The sequence below is a fragment of the Corapipo altera genome, unplaced genomic scaffold (assembly GCF_003945725.1).
Source record: "Corapipo altera isolate COAL_440 unplaced genomic scaffold, ASM394572v1 24, whole genome shotgun sequence".
Classification (NCBI taxonomy): Eukaryota; Metazoa; Chordata; class Aves; order Passeriformes; family Pipridae; genus Corapipo; species Corapipo altera.
In genome coordinates this window covers 2,732,670-2,747,456 of record NW_020884903.1, presented here as the reverse complement: position 1 = coordinate 2,747,456, position 14,787 = coordinate 2,732,670, and the positions used below count along the sequence as shown (strand labels likewise).

Below are 14,787 nucleotides of genomic sequence, written 5' to 3'. Positions count from 1 at the left end.
TTTTGATTCTGACAGAGCCAACAGTGCGGGCAGAGCTGATGGAACAGGTGCCTCATATTGCTATGTTCTGTCAAGAAAACAGACCTTCAATCCCATATGCTTTTTCCAAATACTTACTACCTATTGTGGTGCGATACCTCGCAGACCAGAATAACCAGGTAAGTGTCTTCTACCAGGAGTTTACTAGCTGGTTGAATAGCTGGTGTGATGCCAAATTATTTAAATTCAGCATCGTATGACTTAATGACAACATTGAGTAGTAGTGAAAAACCTGAGTCCTTGGTATAATTCAGATTTTTAATGCCGTTATGTACCTTCATGACCACTTCTTTGTTTATCAATCTGATGAAGGTTTTGGATTGAACTCTTGTGGTTTCTTTCTCTTCATGTAAAAGTTAGCTTGCCCAAAGCTTTCTAGAGGCTTCTCCAGTCGTTTCAGACTTGACTAATGCTAGCTGATACATTATTTTAAATATTCTGCTAATTCACATGTAATACAGCAACCATACTTCTGCTTGATGTTTTTTTGCTAGAGAGATTCTTTTCATTGTCTTAGCCTCTGTTGATACTCCATACTTCATTTGGCTGGTGAGCTCTGAAACAAAGAGCTCAAAGGTGTTTTCAAAATTGCTGAATTGCAGTATATATAGTCTCTTGCTGTATGTAATGTTTTCTCTTCTGATGATATTACTCTTTTGAGAGGCAGGGGTTAGCCAGTTATGAAGTCAATTATTAATGGGTATCTTATTTTTTTACAATTTTTTTTAAAATGGGACTAAGCAAAATTGTGTCTCCGAATTTAAAATGCATTAGAAACAAATGCAGTTATTCCTTGCCAGCCAAGCTTGTTAATCTCAGAAAAAGAGGATTTGTTTAGTAAAATTCACATTCCTATCTTACTCTCAATTAATTGTGCTCCTTTTCTTTGTGTATTGCATGAACTATGCCATGACTACTCCTGTTGCCATTGCTGTCCCATGTTTTGGGAAGTATGGAGGTGGACACTTAGAATAGCATTGCCTTAGCTTACAATATGCAGGTGCTCTTGGGTTCAAACACAGTTTGTTTCAAACATGAAGTGTTTGCAAAGTGCTTGTGGAGCACTAGTCTTCTCACTGTGTGCAACTAGTATAGGGGTGTGTCGATATATAGGTACAGCTTCCAAAATACAGGACACATTTAAACAGAAGAACCTCTCTTCAAATTCCTTGGTTCAATCTTTGTCCTTTTATGATAGGTAAGAAAAACAAGCCAGGCAGCATTGTTAGTTCTATTGGAGCAAGAACTCATAGAGAGATACGATGTGGAGACCAAAGTGTGTCCTGTTCTGATAGATCTGACAGCTCCAGACAGCAACGACGATGTGAAGACGGAGGCTGTGGCTGTAAGTAACAGCAGTACCAAATCACAACAGTCTGAAGTTTGTCTGAATGCTTGATATTGCAGTGATGGTCATGTGTTTCCAAGTTGAACATCCGTTACTAAAGAGAAAAAAATATATTCTTCTCCATAACAAATCTGTAACTTTCCTATGCTATGTTATGCTCCGGTCAAGCTTAGATTTTAAATTCAACAGCTTATATAAGCTGTAAAGAAAAAAACCCAGCTGGACAAGACAGCACAGGGGATTAATTTTATTGACTTCTAAAGCATCTGCTGTGTTGGCTTTTTAGTTTTTTTTACAGGTTTGTCTGTTTGTTTTATGGAAGTTTAAGTTGCCGCTGTGGAAAATTTCCATCAGTGGAAAAGCTTTGATGCCTCAGTTCTATTGGTCTTTACTGTTTGTCTGTTCTCTTTATTGATTTTGTTTTGTTTTATTGGACAAAATAATAAGCATCTGAGTTGATTAACTTATGGTTGGTTGGTGGTTTTCTTTTTTGCATTAGACACAACCTTAATAATTAAAATTTATGTTGAATTAAAATAGTAAGCAAATTAGTTAATTTATAAAAGAGAAATGGCAGAAGATGTTTCCCTGTTTCCTTTGAATTGTTGCAATTTATCTTGATGCTTTCTGCTGGGTGAACTTTTTTCTTTTTGCTTGAGAGAGACCTTATCTAATATTTTACTTTCCTGATGTGTCTGGGCTCATAAACAATAACTAGTCCCCAGCACTGTTTCATTTGACACCAAGTTTCTAGCGCTTCTTGATGGAGCTTACAAATACATAAGGGAATAAAGTATAAGCAGAGCAGTTTTACCTGTCTTCATGGTTTTGAAGATATTGAAACTTGACAAAAGTTTCTCTAGCTTATCAACCTCCTAGACATTAGAAAAGCAATCATTTGTTATTGCAGGAGAATGAATTTAAATAATTCTAGTGACATGATTAGGAAATTTTAAAATAATTGTTTTACCCTTTTTTAAAGTTTTATTACAAATCAGAATGAATGAGCAGTTAGAGGGAAGAGTTCTTTCTTTGGTATGGTGTTTTTTATGGAATTTCATGTTAGGGAGTTGCATATGATCAATGTGGAATGTTGTAGTCTTTAAATCATACAGAAGTTAGAAGTCTCAATCATATTAATTATCAAGAATTTTCTGTTAATTGTATGTGTACGCATTCATTAGGTATTGCAGTAGTGAAAGAATCTTGTACTTGTTTGTTTTTTTTTATTTTGTAAATCTGTTTGGAAAAGTATGAGAGTAATTTCTGAGAGTGTAGTTGTCTCCATTAGTTGGGAATTTGATTTAATTTAGTGAAAGTCCAGTGTCTTCTGCAGCTGTGGTACGTCATGACAAGGAAGTGGGGGGAAAACCCAGCTTTTTACAGAAGTGGCCGATGCAAAACGCGGGGGGTTGTTTTCAATATTTTTCACAGTTTTCAAGAAAATTATGTGTATCAGAATGAAAAATAAATGTAAAAAGCCTCTGCTTAACTGACACAGAATTGTGTATTGTGCAACCATCCCTGATTAGTGTCTGTCTTGCCATTAGATTATGTGTAAAATGGCCTCCATGGTGGGAAAGGACATCACAGAAAGACTTGTTCTTCCTCGGTTTTGCGAGATGTGCTGTGACTGCAGAATGTTTCATGTTCGTAAGGTATGAATTATGAGCATCTGGTCTAGATTATCTGTGAAAGGAGTGTCACAACCTTGGAACTTGCATGTGACTAAATGACTTTCCTGCCAGATCTCACTTGTAATATATATTAAGTGAAAGCTATGGGGGTTTCTTTGTAGCTCACATTTCCACAGATTTTTATATTGGGTACTGAGATTTATTTTTTTTCCAGAATCCCTACCTTTATTATTAGAAACAAAGAAAGAATCTCCTTGTCCTTATGCTATAGATATCTGCAGTGTGGTTGGACATATCTCCTTGTGATTGTGTTGGTAGCCATGAAAACATGAACTAGCTGTGACTGATACAAGCTCAGCCACCTGGGCTTGTATTTCTGTGCATAGATGGAGTTAAAGATACTTGTCAAGATGAAGTAAACCAGTACTTCCTCATGGTATTTAGGTGCTGAGGCTGTGTTTTGGTCTCACCCTGCCATTGACTAGGTTATTTCCTGTGATAACTGCTTATGTTCTTTAATTTGACAGCACTTTGAATGCATTTTATGAGAATAAAATTTCCTTTTCATTGAAGTTCTGGGGTTCTTCTATGATTAAAAACGACTGATTAATCTTTAGGAATTTTTTTTTTTTTTAAAGCCACAGGAAGTGATGGAGCAGGAAAGTGGCTTATAATGAGTTTGCACCAAAACACGTTTTTATGGTTTTAAAAGTTGTTTATTTTTTTCTCTTTGGTTTTACTGTATTCAAACTGTTGTCTTAGTTGTTATTTCTTGCATTCTGTCTGCAAGGTATGTGCAGCCAATTTTGGAGACATCTGCAGTGTGGTTGGACAGCAAGCCACTGAAGAAATGCTGGTAAGCCATTTCTTAAAGGGTTTTTCTTTTTAACACAATCCAGTAGTGGAGCTAGACAAGGTAAAGAAGGACAGCTAAAATGATTAGACAACTGCTACATTCCCTTAGTAGGGAAAACAGCTGTGGAGGCAGAGAGTATTTGCAAGTTCAAAAATACGTTAGGCAAGAAGTAGGCAGGAATATGTCTTCTAATGTCCCTAAGTGCAATGAGAGATTGCAGATACAGGGTATAAACTGCTGGAGGCAGTGAGGCTTATGTGGTCTCTTTAAATGACATCACTCAGTGCTACTGTTCATGGATTTAATCTTTTCAAGTCAGTTTTCCTGCCTCAAACAAAGCTTCACTTGCCTTCCTGGAAGGGAGGGGAAGAGAAAGAAAGGTAAAGGAAATAAATGAAGCTGGGCAATAACAAATGAAGTAAAGGGAAGAGAGACAAATTCAAAATGGAAAAGCAGGGAGCTGGATGGAGTGGTGAGAAGAGGATCCTTAACAGTGCCCCCCTTCCCCTGGTGTGTCCAAGGAGCTGGTGGATGCTGCTAGGTTTGGAGACATGACAGGGCTGGGGAGCAGAACTCAGCTTGGCAGTCACTGGGATCCCTTTTCAAGCTTCCTCCTCTTGAGGATGTGGACAGTGAGCTTGCTGAGGGCCAGAAGAGGCTGATAAGTCAGTGCCCTGAATTAGCAAGGGGCTTATGTAGAGAGAGTGTAGATGACTTCAGCAAGAGACTGCAGTGTTTTGCAGTTGTGATATTGGGACAGGTAGACTTACTGTGCCCCTCAGGGCATTTTTTATGTACTTACAGCATTTGCTGCATTTTTCCCTCTGAACTAAGTGATTCGAGCCATTTGGCAATGAAGTTTAGTTGTGTGGATTTGCATCCCATCTGTTTCTTGATTTGGAATGTAAATTGACTTCTCTCACACAACTGCCCTTTTAGTGATTAGTGTAATGAATTTGGATTAAAACTTTGTAGAGGGTGTGATTAGGCTATGAAATAAAAAATTTCATTTGAAAGCAACAGCGTGTGGCAGGACAGCTAGGGTTCTCTTTCCATAACAGAGAATGCCATTTTCTGCTCTTTTTGGATTATTATAAAAATAAAAGTAGGCGTGTAAAAAGCTGAATGATAAAATTTCATTTTCTGACATAAAAGCTTTTTTTTTTTTTTTTTTCAGTTAAAGGCAAAGTCTAGTAAACTTTGATGCAAGGTATAGGATCAGCTGAACATCAATAATTGCAAACAAAGCTGTAGCAACAGCCATTGCATGACTTACATCTTGTCGCTGTGCCTGTTCCAAGCCAAGGCAGGCATGTGATGGACCTGCATGTCTGTGCCTCACCTGCCCTCTGTCCACCCTTACCATTACTGTTTCCAAAAAACCCAAGCATCTGAGCAACTTTAAAGTGCTTCAGTTTTATGAGTAAAACCACTGCTCTGCTCAAACATGTTTTCTCCTGCACCAGATATACTGTTTTTCTCATTCCCCTGTTCCCCTTTGCAGTTCAGGTCCTGCTTTTTAGACTAGGTGGTGTCAGAGACTGATTAACAATGAGAAGTTTAGGTGGAAAAGTTTTTCTTTCTGAAGATGATATCCCTTTGCATATCAGTTAGAATCTTACACCTGAAGTGGTCTCTGATAGGCAAAATGTTCATCATAGAGTCAAAAAGTGTTAAGGGCTGGAAGGAACCTTAAAGATCATCTAGTCTCAAACCCCCCTGCCTTGGGCAGGGACACCTCCTGCTAGACGAGGTTGCTCAAGACCTCATAAACCCAGCCTTGAACACCTCCACGGATGGGGCATCCGCAGCCTCCCTGGACAACCTGTACCAGTGTCTCACCACCCTCACAGTAAAGAATTTTTTCCTAATAATGCACCAGTGTTCTTTATTTTTCTTGTTCCAACTTTAAAAGAATGGTGTAGACATGAGGTTTTGTCATTATAGGTTTGCTGGGCTTGGGGATATTTTTGGAGTTGGTTTGTTTTAGTGGGTTTTCTTGTGGTGTAATACACGTTAAAAAGTTAGTATTGCCTTACTGTTCTTCAGACAGGTGAATTTTCCTTATCTGTATCCATAAGTAACATGAAAGCAACCGATTAGAAGGGGTTGTGCTACTGAATGTGTGTTCTTTGTCTCGCAAATGTTAAACTTAACTCCTCTGAGGGTGGAGAACCAGATGAAGGAAATGAATGTGAAAAAAAAACTTGCCTTAAAACAAGTGCTGCCTATTAAGACTTGCAAACTCACTCACTATGTTCCTAACAGCTGCCGAGGTTTTTCCAGCTCTGCTCTGATAATGTGTGGGGAGTTAGGAAAGCCTGTGCTGAGTGCTTCATGGCAGTTTCTTGTGCAACATCACAGGAAGTCCGGAGGACAAAATTGTCAACCCTTTTTATTAATTTGATTAGTGATCCTTCACGATGGGTAAGAATTGCTTTTTATTTCTTGAATAGCTGTCATTTTAAAGGGTTTTGCTGCAGTACTCCTTATAAAACTTCTCATAGGTTTGGATAACCTGTTTCATGCACCTTGAGCAAAATTGTTCTTAGTTTGTCAATGAGTGGAGAGTCCCTCACATTTCCACTGCAGTATGTAAGAAAAACTGTGTCAGTGGGATAGCTTTTTTTAGGTACAGAACTGCCTGTGAGTAAACATTGCTGAGAATCATTAACAAAACTGGAAAATTAATGTAACTTATTGCATTCCTTCAGGTTCCGTACCACCATGTCTTTTTTGGGGGGAGTGGGGCAGTGGAGTTTGTTGTTGTTTTGGGGTTTGTTTGATTTTGTGGGTGGTTTGGATGTTGTTGGTGGGGATTTTTATTATTTTTTATTGTTTCTAGTGTGGGATTTTTTTGTTGTTGGTTTTTGGGTTTGTTGGGGTTTTTTAATTTATTTTACTTGTTGTCTTATAGATCTACTCTTAAACCTTAAGTTTGTTATTAAGCAGACTGCTTCTGAGAACCAAGGATCTTATGCATAGGAACATGAGCTCTTGTATCTTGGAAAGTCATGCAAGTTGTAGCCCAGCAGAATTAATCAAATAAGAAAAATTGAGATAGAGAATTGTTGACAAGGGGAGAATAAATAATAGGAGACAGGAGGAGCAACTGTACAACATAGCCAATTAGTAAAGGGAAAGAAATGTAGAGCTTATCAGTCAAACTTCTGGAAGTGAAATGTCTCTTCACTGTAAATGATTCTTTCCTTTCAAGTTTTAAAATTCTCAGCTGAGCTTTCAAATATACCTGTTTCTACTATCTTAACAGGTTCTGATTTCTCTGGTTGTGGGGAATAGGCCTGTCAACTCGGTTACCTATGATTTAACTGGTTTTACCCTGCTTTTTTCTTTTTCCTAACTTTTTTTTTTAACTTGGTACTTTATGTATACGGCTGACTGACTCTTTCCAGACAAAAACCTCTGTTCTTGCTTCCTTAGTACACTTATGAGCCTTCCAGTTCCTAGTAGCTGACATTTTATGTTTCATAAGACAACAAAATTTATATATAAAACTTTATTTTCCCTTTGGACTCTTTCCACTAGGTCCGCCAAGCAGCTTTTCAGTCTCTGGGGCCTTTCATATCAACTTTTGCTAATCCATCCAGCAGTGGCCAGTACTTTAAAGAAGAAGATGGTAAAAACACAGAAGATTGTGGTTCTACACAGGAAAATAGGTAAATTTGCAAAATCTACAAACTATTTTTTTCTCCTTGTTTTTCTTCTGTATAAACTGCAAGTTTCAAAAATTAACTTACTTGGATAAATTGAGTATCTTGTTATATGGAAAGATCTGCATAATCTCATTTTAAGAGACCAAAATTTTCAGTTATTTACTGAAAATACAAGTTACGATAACTTCTGTGGTGAAATGACTGACTTGATAGACAAGGGAGAGCAGTGTATACTGTCTACCTAGACTTCAGGCAGACTTTTGACATGGTCTCCCATAAGATCCTCATAGAGAAGGTGATGAAGTTGGGTTCCATGAGCAAACAGTGAGGTGGATTGATGGCTGCTGAATGGCTGGGCCCACAGGGCACTGATCAGTGGTGCAATAACTGGTCATGTAACTCAAGGGTCAGTACTGGGTCCAGTCCTATTTGGATGGTGGAACAGGTTTGCTGATGACATAAAACTGGGAGGAGTGGCTAATTCACTAGAGGGTAATGCTGCCATCCAGAGGGAGGCATGGACATACCAGAGAGAGTCCAGTGAAGGGCCACAAGATGATGGACTGGAGCATGTCTCCTCTGAGGAAAGACTGAGAAAGCTGGGACTTCAGCATGGAAAAGAGAGGGGTCAATGGGACCTTATCTATGTCCATAAATACCTGAAGGGAGATTGCAAAGAGGACAGAGACAGGCTCTTTTTAGTGGTGCCCAGTGACAGTGTCAGAGACAATGTCCACAATCTGAAACACAGGAGGTTCCCTCTGAACATCAGGAAACACTTTTTTACTGTGAGGATGACCAAGCACTGATACAGGTTGTCCATGGAGGCTGTGGAGTATCGATCATCTGAAATATTCAGAAGCTGTCTGAACACAGTCCTGGGCAACAGGCTCTGGATGTCACTGCTCGAACGGGGGGTTTGGCCCAGATAGCTTCTAGAGGGCCCATCCAACCTTGATCATTCTGTGATTCTATGATTTTTTTTTTTTTTTGTTATGGTGTAAGTAAATGCAGTTTGATAAATAACAAATTGATAGCATGTGTTTGAATTTTCAAGAGCATCTGTTTGCAACAAGTTTATTTTGGTTTGTAAATGTTCATTTGCTTTGGCACTCAACAGTGAACAAGTCAGGACCACAGAAGATGTCACAACACAGGAAGAGCACAACAGGACAGAGGATCTGTCTTCACATGTTGATAGTGATGATCTTGCAACAAAACTTGAAAATGCCATGGAAGATCAAAATACAGTGTCAAATAACTCCCAGAGGGAAAGTGATTACCAGACTGAGTCATCCTTCCATTGCACTTTATCTTCAGAATCTTGTGGGGAAATGGCGGATGAGAATGAGGGAAGTTCTCATTGCTGTACAGCAGGTCTGCAGGAGGCTGGGCTGAATTCACAGGAAACCTCTCTTTCAGAGCAGGAATTGTACAACTCTTTCCATTTCTGGAGGACTCCACTTCCTGAAATAGATATTGACTTTGAGCTTCAGCAGACTTCTGATATAAAACTCGATAGAGAAATACAGGAACTCACTATGCCAGTGTCTCCAAGCATTCCTATGGCAACAAGGAAAGAATTAGAAGAAATGATAGAAAATTTGGAACCCCATATAGATGATCCAGATGTTAAAGGTATGGTAAAGATACTGAAGCATTTTTAGTGTTTGGAGGTATGCATATGTCACTTTACCTGGGCTTTAATGTCTTAGTAGTTTTAAAAGTCAGAAATTCTATTTTCTCCTGGTTGTCAGAGGTTGAGGAAAACTGATGTGAAATCAATTGTGAAAATGGATTGCAAACTAAAAGAGAACTTGTATTTCTGTAAAGATCTTTAATAGGAGTATGAATCCTTCTGTAAACTGAATGCACATGCAGTTAGTAGTATAAGGTTCTGATTGCCTGTTTTGACACTGTAATCAAATAGATGGTTCAAAGGCATAAGCTGTTGATAAGCAAGTTTATTTCTAATTAGCACACATGAAAAATAAGGCAGATTAATAGGAGTCTTTTTTGAAACTGTGATTAAAGGTTTTCTTTTTGTGCGTTATCCATTTTATTTTTGATGAATTAGTATTCTCCATTTTTTCTGCAAGAGCTTTATTATTGCAGTCTCATGTTGTCAACTTCAATGTGACAAGTTTTTTGGATCAGACTGATAATTGATCCAAGCTGAATTCTTGAAGTGAACACACATCCTCCATTTTAAAAGCTCTTGAAGGGTGAAGAAGGGTTTTTATAAGTATGACAAGCTGGTGGAGCAGCACCTCAGAAACATGTCATGGGCTAAAAGGACTTGGCTCATTTACACATAGTTACTGGAAATAGGTTTATCTTGGTATTCATATGCTGAATAAATGGTAAGGCACATCAAGCTTGAGCATTACAGTCAGAAAGTCCAGAGGTACCACTAAACCATGTTATTCCAGAGCTGAAGAATCTCTAGGAGGAAGCATATCTCTTTACAAGAAAAAATAGGAAGGAAAAGAAGGGACAAGTTGGGGGAAAACATTTTTGAATAAGCTGATACTGCTTTTGGCATATTTTTACTGTTAGTAGATTGATATGCTAATAACTTTTCTTAAATCTACTTTGGGCTGCTTCTATTTAATCAATCGTGAAGTCAGCAGATAAAATTTTGTTGCTTTAGGAGTGCTTTGGGCACTCTAAGGAAAGAGGTAAGAAAACAATGTCAACCTTGCTAATTATCTCATTCTTCACAGAACCCATCCCTGAAGCTGACTGCTAAAACTCACACTGCTGTTTAGGTCTACTTTGTAAAACTTTGTTTTATCTAGTTGTAGAACATATCTTAAACACACTGATTTATGTAAGCATGCATATGTACTTGTACATCTAGAATTGCCCTGTGTTATGAGGTTGCTCCTCTCATGTGTGTTCATGTCTTGTTTCAGAGCAGGTTTTTGGATTTTTTGTTTGTTTGCAGTTCTCTTGACTGGGTGCCAGGAGGTTTTCTGTGCAGTTCTTTACCAAAGTTTGTGCATTTCAAGAGAAGAAAACTATTACTAGGATGTCAACACCATGGATTCCCAGTGATCATAAGTTAGGAAAGACTTGAATTAGGGTTAGCAGTGCCATATATTCTAATGAAAGGTGGGAGTGGATGGTCTTGATTACTCAGTCACGTTTGTGCTCCATTCAGTACCTCTGACTTGGGCAAGGCTGTGTAGTGAAAACGTTCCTAGTTTTCCTCTGGCCCAAGATCTCATTATTCGGTCTAAATTCTTGAGAAGCTGGAATTTAACAACATGCCTGTTTTGATTTGATGATGTTGCCATTTTAAGTTTACACCAAGTGCAAATAGTATTTATTTTGCATGCTTGTCTCAAACAATGAAGTGCATGTAGAAGTAGGTATCCAGCCTTTAGTCTCTGAGTAGCTGACTTAATGCCTATGCTACAGTTGATAAATTGTGGCAGACAAGAGGTAGATTCGGTCTGAGGGTGACCCAGATGATCCTTGCTGTGACTGCCTCCTTGCTCCTGGCAATACCAGGAATTAAGGCTTCCATCTTCACCATCTAAAATTGTTGTTGCTTATTGATGATATAAATATTCACTCCAGAGATAACCTTAATTTCTTGTTTTCATAGAAATGTTATGAAATTACTTAATTTCACAGATAATTTTGTCTCTAGTATATATGAGTTACACGTTTGCCAAACAACCCTGGTCCAATATGGTCCATAGGGTCTTTCCTACCTGTGCCTCCCCCTCCCCTACATTTTCATGAGTGTTGTACTGTGAGTGGGCTGGTTCCTGACAGCAAACACTAAGCAAGCTGGGATTTTTCTTCCTCTCTGTCTTTCTTTTTAAATCCCTGTGACCTTTTTCTTGCACTTACTTTCTTCATTGATTTGCTGTCACCTAAGTCCTGGACTCCTGCTTCCATGCCATGCTCTTGTCTTTATTGCTGTCAAGGGGTGGAAGGGAAAGATGCTGTGTTCTCTGTGGTGGGTAAGCGAATGCCTGCTATAGGAGAGCTCCTGTGACAAACTGGCCAGGCATGCTAGAGGCATCACAAGATGAAGTGGGGGAGAGTTAGCAAAAGTGTGCTTTGGGAATGAGACTCTAGTGTATGATGTTATGTGTGTGTCAATAAGGTTAAGTTGTTCAGATGACCTTAACTCTGACTGTACCTCGTCTCTCTATGCTTGACTCTGCAAATTCAGCAGGCTTCTCCTAACGTTTTTGTGTTTGGGGTTTTTTTTGAAATATTTTCTAAACTTAGAAAAAGAAGAAAATTAATTCCTGTAGTGTGGAACCATGTTTGAAACAGGATCATTGGCACAGTGGTTTTAAAGTCTTTAAAAATCACACTGAATTTTTATTATTTGACTCTGCAGAATAGCTAGTGATGGTAATAAGATGATGTTCTTCCTTGTACAATTAGTGGAGGTTGATAATTTCCATTTTGCTAGTTGGTTTCAAAGCCAGTCCCTGACAGTTGAAGCAGGTGTGGAGATTTGGTGCTGAAGTTCAACCAGCAATGATTCTTTCTGAGTCAATATAGTATGGTTTTGTTGGTTTCATTGGGGTTTTTTTGGTGTGGGTTGTTTTTTGTTGTTGTTCCTCCCCCCCCATCCTACCCTCTGCTTTGCACTGTATCACAGTATCACTGAATCACTGTTCATCCTTAGCAACTACTATATATTTGTACCCCTATCCTGTCCCTCCATATGTATTTCCCTTCCTATTTTTTTAATTTTTCTTCCTTCCTGGATTTGACATTCCTCTATTTCACATCTCACTTCATCCTTCTGGCCTCTCCTGTCCTTCATCCCCATGTCTTGGGATTGTAGAATTGACAAGAAGCTGAGGAAATGCACATTTGTGTCATATTTCTTCTAGGGCAGGCAGAGGAAATCAGAACACGTCTTCATCCTGTTAAACCCCTAAGTGAGGGTGGTCCAGGTGTGTGCAGGCTGACAGTGGAGCATAGGTGGGGAATATGTCTTGGAAAATTCCCAATTACTGCTGTAGATACCTTCACTCTTGTTACTAGAAGAGTAAATCTTTGGAGCTCTGTGTGGATTTCTCAGTAAATACATATACAGTGTTGAAGCAGGATGTGTTTTTACCCAGTCAGGGCAAGCTTTCTTGACTTTTCAGTGAAAATCAGTGGAGTATACATTTGTCATGAAGTTGTCCTTCATGAAAGAAGTCTTCAAGAAAAATGTCTCCTTAATGTGCAGCAGAGTAGAATTATTTTAAATTTTCTGGTTTGATTAAATGAGAATAAGTTGGAAATCAACCAGACATTTCTTGCCCTAACAGGTGTTCTGAAATGGCCACCTATTTTTTAAGGGGTTTTGGGGTGATTTATTTAATTTTTAAGTTTTGGAGAAATTTATTAACCTTGATCTTTTTTATTTTCCTGGGCCTTGAAGTACATAGGTTTATTGTCAGTGAAGTAACACCCTGAGAGAGAGATCGTAGCAAGCTTTTATTAACCTTAAAAACTGTAACATCCTTAATTTCTGTATATTTATATAGAAACTATAATTATAATGGATATTACGTATAGATATATTAAAACTATATATTTTAACATAATCTGTTTTGTAGTGGAAGTGTTAGTATGATGCTTATGTTTTTAAGTTTTTAATGATGATTTTTTTCTGTTGAGGTGAATTACAGAAATATAATAAGACTATCTTTGGGTTACTCTATCAGAAATTTGATGCAGTTAGAGAATTAGCATTGCATGTTGTAAAGAATTATCTTTACTCCTGCTCATCAGACTCTACCTAGAAACCAGTGAACCTGTAGTATGTTTTCCAGTTTTTGCTAGCAGCAGTTGTGTTATAATTTTTTAGGCTTCTTGTAATAGTTGTATTGCATATATGTTTCTTTTATCTATGAATGAGTCCAACTTTCTGTGTTTAATTCTTGTTAACAACCATATTAAAGCAGCTAAAGGGAGAAATTCAGATTCTGTAACTTAGTATGGCAACATGGGATTGAAAACAAGCATATGATTTGTCATTTATTTTAAGAATGAACAAACCTTGGAAAAGACAAAATATGAAGAACAGAGCTTCTGGTTGCCTGAGTAAATTTAATGAGTGAGGAGACTTCCTTAATCTCTTGGAAGGAAGTGGAGAAGGAGAGTGGCAGGGTAGATTAATCTGCACTGAATTTTGTGTTACTTGCAGCGAAGATTGCCTCTGATACTTCATCTGCTCAGGTCAGGCTATATCCAAGGACTGTGCTTGACAAAGCTTTTTTTAAATAAGTATTAAGCTGAGGGATATAAAACAGAGCAGTCTCAGAACTGCTGTATCTTTTTCAGAAGAGTGCATGGCAGAGCATGAAGTGCTAATGTTTTCTTTTGATAAATAGGAGGACATCAAACAGCACAACCTTCATTATTTGTTTGATGGATGCAATGAGGTATCCTGTCCAGAAAAGAGCTCCTGGTATCTTTCTGTATAGATCTTGCTTTAGAACTGCTCTAAAAACAGAAGAATTTAGTGACCATATATATCAAGAGACACAATTTCTCAGAACTTAAGTGCTTTCTGTATGAGTAAACATGTTGTTAACCTTTATTTGAATTACATTTCCCTTCTTTCTCTTACTCCCACCTCCCTCAAATGGCCCCATCTGTAAATTAATATTCATGTGCTGTTCTGCCCTAAAAAGTATTTGACCACTGATATGTACTGAGATTCTTAAAGAACTGATCCTGCCATAACAGCAGTCTCTTGTACCTGTTGGGTTTGGGGTTTTTTTGTTTGTTTTTGGTTTTGTTTTTGTTTTTACTTTAAGGACAAATGCTGTGGTTTGGTTGAGCACCCTGCGAAGAAAAGAGTAGAGTGACACTCTAATTGTCTCCACTTTGGGATTTACCAACAGTTAATGATCTTATGTTTGTACCTCCCCTGTAGTTCCTCCACCATCTTTCAGTTAGTCACTGTCTGAAAGTTGATTTCCTAAAAGTTGACTTGCTAAAAGTTTTATTGCAATTTAGTCTCTCATGTATTTCTCTTTCATGTGCTGCAGCACAAGTGGAGGTGTTGTCTGCTGCGCTCAGAGCATCCAGTTTGGATCCTCAAGAAGAGACAATGGCCAGCATCAGCAAGGGAACAGATTCACAGACTGAACTAACCATCAATGACCAACAAAGTTTTAAACCTATACTGGGTGATATTGTGCCTTTAATTGGTGATACTGTTGAGGTAAGAAACGAGTTTTGTACTCTTAT

General features: G+C 38.2%; 1 protein-coding gene across 11 annotated transcripts in view; it reads left to right on the top strand.

Annotated features, from left to right (window-relative positions):
• PPP4R1 (protein phosphatase 4 regulatory subunit 1) overlaps positions 1 to 14,787 on the top strand; it is a 65,438-nt gene that overhangs the window by 36,857 nt on the left and 13,794 nt on the right. For all 11 annotated transcript variants that reach the window (XM_027650861.1, XM_027650858.1, XM_027650859.1 and 8 more), the window contains 8 exons: positions 16 to 158; positions 1,238 to 1,384; positions 2,938 to 3,045; positions 3,815 to 3,880; positions 6,149 to 6,307; positions 7,427 to 7,557; positions 8,675 to 9,192; positions 14,586 to 14,761. In XM_027650861.1, the coding sequence (XP_027506662.1) occupies positions 16 to 158; positions 1,238 to 1,384; positions 2,938 to 3,045; positions 3,815 to 3,880; positions 6,149 to 6,307; positions 7,427 to 7,557; positions 8,675 to 9,192; positions 14,586 to 14,761 (1,448 nt within the window). The remainder of the gene's footprint in view (positions 1 to 15; positions 159 to 1,237; positions 1,385 to 2,937; positions 3,046 to 3,814; positions 3,881 to 6,148; positions 6,308 to 7,426; positions 7,558 to 8,674; positions 9,193 to 14,585; positions 14,762 to 14,787) is intronic.